The sequence below is a fragment of the Leptonychotes weddellii genome, chromosome 10 (genome assembly GCF_054177405.1).
Source record: "Leptonychotes weddellii isolate Sample4059 chromosome 10, ASM5417740v2, whole genome shotgun sequence".
Classification (NCBI taxonomy): Eukaryota; Metazoa; Chordata; class Mammalia; order Carnivora; family Phocidae; genus Leptonychotes; species Leptonychotes weddellii.
In genome coordinates, this window is record NC_138378.1 from 78,297,150 (window position 1) to 78,307,265 (window position 10,116).

At 38.9% G+C, this 10,116-nt stretch overlaps 1 protein-coding gene across 1 annotated transcript in view; it reads left to right on the plus strand.

The window, feature by feature from the left end:
* The first annotated feature begins 370 nt into the window (after positions 1-370).
* Positions 371-10,116, plus strand: part of ALMS1 (ALMS1 centrosome and basal body associated protein) — a 180,857-nt gene continuing 171,111 nt past the window's right edge. The window contains exons 1-2 of the mRNA XM_081797285.1: positions 371-708; positions 9,343-9,412. Of these exons, the coding sequence (XP_081653411.1) occupies positions 403-708; positions 9,343-9,412 (376 nt within the window). The 5' untranslated portion in view covers positions 371-402. The remainder of the gene's footprint in view (positions 709-9,342; positions 9,413-10,116) is intronic.

A 10,116-nucleotide genomic window follows, 5' to 3' on the forward strand; every position in this document is an offset into this window, starting at 1 on the left:
TATCATGGGTTTGTTCTAGGGTCTGATCTCCCCTCGGTGCATGTGCAAAATTCAGCTTTGGCCTTGCTCAGTCGAAGACTAAATTCTCCCCTCCCTCGAGAGGAGCCCAGTCCGGGTTTATTGTGAGCTTTCAGTACTGTGAGCGAGATCCCAGCGAGTGACGAGGGTGACGCCCCTCCCTCGCCAGCTCCAGCCACACCCCTGGCCTCCGCGGGGCGTCCTTAGCAACGCGCGCTTTCATTCCCTGCCCCGCCCAGTTCGTTCCGCGCCGCGCCCGGCGCGAGGCGGTGGCGGTCTTTGCGCCTGCGCGCGGCCGCAACCGCCTGTCAGCTCTCCTCCCCTCCCCTCCCTCCCCCTTCCCCTCTCCCCCTCCTCCTCTGCCTCCTAGAGCGAGACACCAATATGGAGCCTGAAGACCTACCGTGGCCCGGCGAGCTCGAGGAGGAGGAGGAGGAGGAGACGGAAGAGGCGGAGGAGCGGGCGAACCTGGACTCTGACGAGGTAGTGATGGTGGAGGAGGTGGAGGAAGAGGAGAGGCGGGAGCTGGATTCGGACTTTAACTACGAGAGCCAGCCTCGGGAGCGTACGGACGAAGAGGACGACGAGGAGGCCAAGGCCTGGCTGCAGGCGCACCCCGAAGGTGCTTTGCCTCCGTCGTCGCTCTCGAGGCACCGCTACTCGGAGGACGAGCGGACCGGCCTGGAGAAGGTGAGCCGGGCCGGGGAGAGATGGGGGGGCCGTCGGGCAGGGTGACGGGGCGTCTTTGCGCGCTCAGCCTGCTCTCTGCGCCGCTGCCTCCTGCTCGCTGCCGGTCGCGGTGCCGGACAAATAATAAGCGCGCTTTTAAAGGCTTGTAGGGGCCATCTCGCGTCCTGGGCCTCCACTTTTTCCCAGGTTCTGGCTGACTACGCCAAGTCTCCCATTCTTTATGGCAAAGACCTCTCTTGTTCCCCCCTCTCTGTGGGTCCCGGGCCTTTTGAATTACACCAGCTGTTCCCAGAGTCCGTATTCCTAGCGGGTGTAGGTTAAGCCGGCTGGAGGGGAAAAGGGCGTTTGTAGGAGTGGAGAGAGTGGTTCTCCAGGGACTCTCTTGGGGAGACAGATTAGTATGCCTGAAGGGCAGGACTCTCCTTGAGGGACCACTGTGGATTATGGACACTACATGATTAGTCTCCAGAGGCTCCTCACCTGTTTTACTTCTCCGGACCCTTGTTTGTAGCAATAAAGGGGAGTCCCCCGTAGGTAGCAGAAGGCTTATGCTGCAGCTCCAGTCTGGAAAACTAGAAAGCACAAGGTAGTACACAAGGGAGAAAGAGTTGATTTTATGGTCGGCTCCTGAAGACCATTTTGAAAATAACTACATTTAATTCATTAGCTTTTCAGGGAGGAAAAAAAAAAGGTTTGCTGTTCAGTTTGAATATCAAATCATCAGACATTTATTAAGTTTCTGTTTTGTGCAGGGCACGTCGTAGGGACCAAAAGAAGCCTAGTGTTTATTGTCTAGGACTGCTCCATAGACAAGATATAAACTGTGCAGAGTGAACAAAGTACAAGTGAAAAGACAGAGAAGAGACTTTATAGACCTGTGCTGTTCAACACAGCCATCACTAGCCACATGTGGCTCTTTACATCTTATTTAGTTAAAATTAAATAAAATTAAAAATTCAGTGCCTCTGTTGTACTAACCACTTTTTAAGTGCTCAGTAGCCACACTTGACTAGTGGCATTATTGGACAGTGCAGATATAGAATAGTTCTATCATCACAAAAAGTTCTTCTGGACTTAAATCCTATGGACTGTTGATCATTAAAGAGTAATAGTTATTGTTTTGCCTGGTAAGTATTCTGTTGGGCACTTAATTCATTGAGCATTCACCATGGGCATTCACAGTGTCATGCTGGATGCTAAGGAATCTTGGTGAACCCAAACATTTTTTTTTAACCTCTGCCTTTCTAGTGTTCAGGTAAGAAGAAGGCAGACAAAATTTAGTTGGCCACATAAATAAGAGTAAAACTGATATGTGCTAATATACTTTGAAAGCATACGGTAAGGGAATCTGACCTTGTTAGCGAAGCTGGCGAAAGCTTCCCTGAGGAAGTTCTGATAGAGCTAAGGTCTGACGAAAAAGGTTAACTAGACAAAGGGAAGAGAAAATCTCCCAGTTGAGGGAAAGGCACATGGAAAGGTGCTGTTGGAGAGAATATGGCATTTCCAGGGAACCAAAGGCCAATATGGATAAAGGCTTTATCTCTGGAGCTTTGGAACTGTTTAAATGGAATTGTTAAATTTGGGAAATGTTTAAAACATTTTCAATGATAAGATGTGTGTTTCAAAAAGATCACTTTGTAGCAGAGTGGAGAACAGCTTTGACAGCAGGATGGGGGGGGAAGTAGCAGTAAGTCAGGGATGCTAATTATTAAGCCATTGCAGCATTGCCAGGCAAAAGATGATAATATTTTGGAACAGGAAAGTGTTGGTGGATATAGAAAAAAGTAGACTGATTCAAGAAATATTTAAGAGGTAGGGGCGCCTGGGTGGCTCAGTTGCTTAAGCGTTTGCCTTCAGCCCAGGTCATGCTCTCCAGGTCCTGGCATTGAGCCTGGTGTCGGGGGAAATTCCTGCTTAGCAGGGAGTCTGCTTCTCTCTCCCTCCTTCCCCCTCTGCTCCTCCTCCCTGCTCATTCTCGTTCTCTCTAATAAATTAAAAATATATATATTTAAGAGGTGAAATCATCACACTTATACATTAATTTTACATTATTACTACACTAATGATTAAATGTGGAACATGAAGGCAACAATGTGTCTGGGTGTTAGATTGTTCAATGAATGGTTGTGTCAAATACTGAGATATGGCCAGGTTAATGGTGGGAGCGATGAAGAGAGGGGTTGATGGGATTGGCTGAGATGAGTGTTAAGATTATAAGATTGGTTCTGGAGATAAGAGGAGAAGTCTAGGTTTGGAAATTTCAAGTTGTAAGTTATCTGCATATGGACCATAATTAAAGCCATGCTTGTGGGTGAGGTCTCCTAACTTACTTTGTTCTATGACTTCTTGTTTAAATAACTATTAGTATTTTAAATTTACATCGCTAAGCCTAGAGGAAGAGCATATTAAACCACTTTAACTTTTATTAGAGCCAATGTGAAAAATTATTATCCTATTTTTTTTCCCCCTTGGTTAAATGATTTTATTTAAAAGGCACTTACCACAGGAAAACAGCACCATAATTCCACCTAATTGAACTCTAAATCTAAAATAAAGCAATGTATAAAAAAAATAAAAAAAATAAATAAATAAAAATAAAAAAAAATAAATAAAAAAAATAAAGCAATGTAAGAGAAGGAATGATTCAAGACAAATGATCAAATCAAATAGTTTATTTATTTAAATTTATTTAAATTAAATTAATTAACATATAGTACATTATCAGTTTCAGAGGTATAGTTCAGTGATTCATCAGTCTTATATAACACCCAGTGCTCATTACATCACTGGCCCTCCATAATATCCATCACCCAATTACCCTATCCCTTCACCTCCCTCCCCTCCAGCAACCCTCATTTTGTTTCCTATGATTAAGAATCTCTTACGGTTTGTCTCCCTATTATCCCATTTAACAGTAATCTATGTGTAATAAAAACCTTGCTTCTTAGAGCCCAGTGTTTTGTCCCCCCAGAAGTGTGGTTTTTGTTTGTTTTGTTTTTGTTTTGTTTTTAAGAGAAATGAGATATATTTTCCCTGTTTACCTTGGAGAATACATGAAGGTGTTCTGTAGTAAAGGTAGTTTTAAGATGATATAAAGGTAGTTTTAAGATGATATAAAGAGTATTAAGATTTTTTTGCTTTAGTTCACTGACATTAAAATTTACTGGCATAAGTTGGAAAGTGTTTAAAGGAGAAATTTTAATATGTGTCTTTCTAGACATTTATGTACTATAAAATCTTATTTTTTTAAAGATTTCTCTCTTCATTTGAGAGTGAGAGTGCATTTGAGAGAGAGAGGATGGAAGATCATGCTCACGCAAGTGCGGGGAGGGACAGAGGGAGAGGGAGAGAGTCTTAGACTCCACACTGAGCATGGAGCCTGACCTGGGGCTTGATCTCAGGATCCTGAGATCATGATCTGAGCTGAAACCAAGAGTCCTTCCATTGCTTAACCAACTGCACCATTTAAAGATAAGAGACTATGGACTCTGAGAAACAAACTAAGGGTTCTAGAGGGGAGGGGGGTGGGAGGATGGGTTAGCCTGGTGATGGGTATTAAAGAGGGCACATTCTGCATGGAGCACTGGGTGTTATACGCAAACAATGAATCATGGAACACTGCATCAAACGCTAATGATGTAATGTATGGTGATTAACATAACATAATAAAAAAAAAAGATGAGTTTGTTGTGTAGTATTTAAGGCAGTGTATTAAAAGGATGAGACCAAATGATAGGAAACATTAATTTCATTCAGTCTAGTCTCAAGTTAAATGACAAAATAGTAAGAATTTGCTTCACTCATGTTATCTCTTACTAGATCATAAGGATGTACTAATGGTAACGTAGAAGGTAGTGATTAAGTTTGTAGTACTCTTCCTGAGACTGAGCTAAGGCACGGGACTGAGTAAGTTCAGAGCAAAATGTGCCCAGCCTTACAACCAAGTCTTTTTAAGAGTTCAGGGAAGTGAGTGGTTCAGAGCCTTTACTGTGTTGGCCTTAACGCTGGTCCCTGCAGACCATTCAACATGGATCATTTCAAACACCTCTCCTTAAAATTCCTGAATTTAAATTTCTGAGCTGTGCTAGGGAAAATAATTTGGTTATGTGGATTGGTATTACCAGAAATTCTTGGTCTCCAACTTTTTCTTTCTTTTTTTTTTTTTAAAGATTTTATTTATTTATTTATTTGAGAGAGAGAAAGCATGAGATGGGGGAGGGTCAGAGGGAGAAGCAGACTCCCTGCTGAGCAGGGAGCCCTATGCGGGACTCCATCCTGGGACTCCAGGATCATGACCTGAGCCGAAGGCAGTCGCTTAACCAACTGAGCCACCCAGGCACCCCTTTGGTCTCCAACTTTTAACTGTGTCATCAACAGTGTTTGGAAATCTTTGTATGTTTCTTCCTTCAGCTTCTTACACATCTTCACTCTTTTATCTTCTAGCCCTTGCGGGTGGTTCAACACCCTCCCATCAGGTTATCATTTCATAGAAGAAGAGAACACAGGCCTGAACCCCTTCTTCACCTTTCTGCCCCATCTCCAAATTTGTCCACAGTGTATACTTTATCTTTTTTGAACTGTTAATACAAATTTTACTCAATATTAAATCCTTTCTTGTTTTCCTAGGATAAAAACTATGCCGTAGTGTGTTTTTCTCTTATGGAATTGCTGGGTTTTAGTTGCAGATATTTTATAAATGATTATGGTTTTAAGTGTAAAAAAATTGTTTTCTTAACCTGTCTTTGTCAAATTTAGCATCAATATTATACCATTTTCATACAAAGTACTGGAAGGATTTTTATTTTTCTATGCCCTGAAACAGTTTGAGTAATGTAAGAATTTTTCTTGCATGTTTGAAAAATAATCACTAATGAAACTACTTTGCCTTTGGGTTCCTTTTAGGGTTTGGTTTATATAGACTCACTTTTCTTGGTTAATTTTGGTCATTTATGATTTTTGTAGAAAATTATTTCAGCAAGAATTTCCTGTTAATTATAATGGAGTGCTACACAGTATTCCTTACTTTTTCCATTGCATCTGTAGTTATTTCCATTTCTCATTCTTGATTTTATGTGATTATGTTTTATTTTTCTCTTGATCTAAGGATTTATTTATTTTGCTTTTTTATTCATTGAAGGAAACAGCTCTTGGATTTAAGTTTAATTCTATTGCTTTTCATCATTTAATACATTAATTTCAGTTTTCATCTTTTACTGTTTCCCTATATTTTTATTTTACTTGAATGCTTTCTTTAAATGCTTAATTGGCTTATTTAAAAACATTTTCAACAGGTTTATTGAGATATAATTCATATATTACACAATTTATCCTTAATTTAAAGTACATAATTCAGTGGTTTTCAGTATATTAATAGATATGTGCAACCATCATTACAGTCAATTTTAGAACATTTTTGTCATCTCAAAAAATACCCCCAAACCCTGGACATTTTAGGTATCCCCTCATCTTCCATTCCCCTAATCAGCTGTTAATCTAATCAACTTTTTTCCTCTCTTTAGATTTGCCTGTTCTGGGCATTTAATATAAAAGGAATAATATGTCTTTTTTGACTAGCTTCTTTTGCTTAGCATATGTTTTCGGGAAACATCCATGTATATAGCATGGATCAGTACTTTATTCCTTTTTGTGACTGAATAATATTCCATTGTATGGATATATTTTATTTGTTCATTCATCAGTTGATGAATATTTGTTTTTTTTCTACCTTTTGGCTATTATGAATAATGTTATTGTAAACATTTGTGTACAAGTTTTTGCATACATGTTTTCATTTCTGTTGGGTGTATATCTAGGAGTGGAATTGCTGGACATGTGGTTTAACCTTTGAGGAACTGCCATACTGTTTCCCAAAATGGCTGCACTATTTTACATTCCTACAACCAGTGTATGAAGGTTCCAATTTCTTTACATCTTTGTCAGCACTTATTATCTAACTTTTTTTTTTTTTAAGATTTTATTTATTTATTTGTCAGAGAGAAAGAGAGAGAGAGAGAGAACAAGCAGGGGGAGCAGCAGGCAGAGGGAGAAGCAGGCTCCCTGCTGAGCAAGGAGCCTGATGCGGGAGTTGATCCCAGGACCCTGGGATCATGACCTGAGCTGAAGGCAGATGGTTAACCCACTGAGCCACCCAGGTGTCCCTGACTTTTTTTTTTTTTTTTAAGATTTTATTTATTTGAGAGAGAGAGAGAGAGAGAGTGTGTGCAAGTGAGCGCACGAACAGTGGGGAGGGGCAGAGGGAGAGGGAGAAGCAGACTCCCTGCTGAGCAGGGAGCCAGTTGGGGGGGTGGCCCATCCCAGGACCCTGAGATCATGACCTGAGCAGAAGGCAGATACTCAACCACCTGAGCCACCCAGGTGCTGCATAATTATCTGACTTTTAGACTGTAGCCATCCTGGTGGATGTGACATGGTATCTCATTGTGGTTTTGATTTGCATTTCCCTGATGGCTTATGACACTTAGCATCTTTTCTTGTGCTTATTGGCCATTTGTATATCTTCTTTGGCGAAATGTCCATTTAGGTCCTTTGTTCATTTTTATTTCAGTCATTTGTCTATTTGCTGTTGAGTTATAAGAATTCCTTATATAGTCTTCATATTTTCCACAGTGTGAATTTAAAATTCCCTTATAAGGTGTCTGATTTGCAGTATTTTCTCCCAGTCTGTGGGTTGTCTTTTCACATTCTTGATAGTGTTCTTCAAAGCACAAAAGTTTTTATTTTTGATGAAGTCTAATTTATCTTCTTGTTGTTGTTGTCGTTGTTTATCCTGTCTTAGAAACTTGCTGAATGTGAAGTCATAAAAATTTACCTGTGTTTTCTCTAAGTTTTATAGCTTTTGCTCTTACATTTAGATTTTTGATCAGTTTTGAGTTATTTTTGTATGTGGTGTGAGGAAAGTGTTCAGCTTCATTCTTTGATGTTGCTACTCAGTTGTCCCAGCGCCATTTGTTGAAGATGCTATTCTTTCCAATTGAAAGGTCTTAGGACGCTTGTTGAAAATCAGTTGGCAGTTGATGTATGGGTTTATTTCTGGACTCTCAATTCTATTCCATTATCCCGTATGTCCAGCTTTATGCCGTGGTACACTTTTTTGATTACCATTGCTTTGTAGTAAGTTTTGAAATGAGGATGTGTGAGTCCTCCAACTTTGTTCTTCTTTTTCAAGATTTTTTGGCTCTTCTAGGTCCCTTGCAGTTCTATATGAATTTTAGGATCAGTTTGTCAATTTCAACAAAGAAGCCAGCTGGTATTTTGATAGGAATTGCATTGAATCTATAGATCAGTTTGGGAGTATTGCCATCTTAGCAACATTTGGTCTTCTGATCCATTAACATAGGATATCTTTCCATTTATTGAGATCTTTTGAAAATAAATTCAGTACTGTTTTGTACTTTACAGGGTATAAGTTTAACACTTTTTTCCTTAAATTATTCTAAGTTTTTTATTCTTTTTGGTGCTATTGTAAGTATAATTTTTTTTTTAAATTTCATTTTTGGATTGTTCATTGCAAGTGTATAAAAAGACAATTGATTTTTGTATGTTCATTTTGTCTCCTGCAATTTTGCTGAACTCGTTTATTAGTCCTAATAGATTGTTACTGTACTTCATAGGATTTTCTATATATAAGACCATGTTAGATGTGAATACATACAGTTTCATTCTTCTTTTCCAATCTGAATGCTTTTTATTTTTTCTTGCCTAATTTCCTTGGATAGAATTTCCAGCATAATGTTGAATAGAATTAGTAAAAATGGATATCCTCGTCTTATTCCTGAGCTTGGGGGAAAGCATCCAATTTTTTCACTGAAAGTAGGATGTTAGTTGTAGGTTTTTCATAGGTTCCCTTATCAGACTGATGAAATTTCTTTCTATTCCTAGTTTATGGAGTATTGTTTATCATGAAAGGTATTAGATTTTGTCAAATTATTCTATTATTTGGTATATTAATTGATATTAGATTGTTAAGCCAAGCATGCATTCTGGGGATAATTTACTTCATCATGGTGTATAAATATTTTACATGTAGTAAGATACGGGAACATACACACACACACACACACACACACTAATTTACTAGTATTTTTTATTTTATTTATTTATTTATTTATTTAAATTTTTTTTTTTTTATTTGCGAGAGAGAGAATGAGAGAGAGCACGAGAGGGAGGAGCAGACTCCCTGCTGAGCAGGGAGCCCGATGTGGGACTCGATCCCGGGACTCCAGGATCATGACCTGAGCCGAAGGCAGTCGCTTAACCATCTGAGCCACCCAGGCGCCCATTTTACTAGTATTTTTTAAAAGAATTTTTGCATCTGTAGTCCCAAGATAATGGTCTATAGTTTTTTTGTGATGTTTTTGTCTGGCTTAGTATCCAGGTAATACTGGCTTCATAAAATGAGTTGAAAGTGTTCTTTCTGTTTGTTAAGGATTGGCATTATTAATTTTTTGACTGTTTAATAGATTATACCATATTGGTCTGGGCTTTTCTTTTGGGGAAGTATTTTAATGACTAATTGACTCTCTTTCCTTGCTATATGTCTCTTCAGATTTTCTATTTCTTCTTGGATCAGTTTCAGTAATTTGTGTTTTCTAGGTGTTTGTCCATTTCTTCCAGGTTATCAAATTTCTTAACATGCAGTTTTTCATAGTATTTCCTTATAATTATTTGTATTTCTGTAAGATTGGTAATGAAGTTCCCCTTTAATTTCTGATTTTAAGTGATACGAGTACTGTCTTTTTTTCTTGGTGAGTCTGGCTAAAGGATTTTCAATTTTGGGAATATTTTCAAAGACCCAACTTTTGGTTTCATTGATTTTTCATTATTCTCTATTTCATTTCTTTCTTTTCTTTTTTAAAGATTTTTATTTATTTGTCAGAGAGAGAGAGCGAGCACAAGCAGGGGGAGTGGCAGAGGGAGAGGCAGAAGCAGGCTCGCCGCTGAGAAAGGAGCCCCATGTGGGACTCGATCCCAGGACCCCATGGACCATGACCTGAGCCGAAGGCAGATGCTTAACCAACTGAGCCACCCAAGCGTCCCTATTTCATTTATTTCTATTTAAGTCTTATTTTCTTCCTTCTGTTTTCTTTGGGTTTAAGTTTCTCTTTTTTAGTTTAAGGTGCATGGGTAGGCTATTGATTGAGATCTTTGTTCTGTTTGTAGTGTACACATTTGTAGCTATAAATTTCCCTCTCAGCACTGCTTTAGCTGCAATCCGTAATTTTGGTATGTAGTATTTTTGTTATCATCTCAAAATATTTGAAAATTCTTTTTGCAAGTTCTTTTTTTTGACCTGTTGGTTATTTAAGTCTGTTGCTTAATTTCCACCCATTTGTGAATTTACTCAATTTCCTTTTGTTACCAATTTCTTTTTTTTTTTTTTAAGATTTT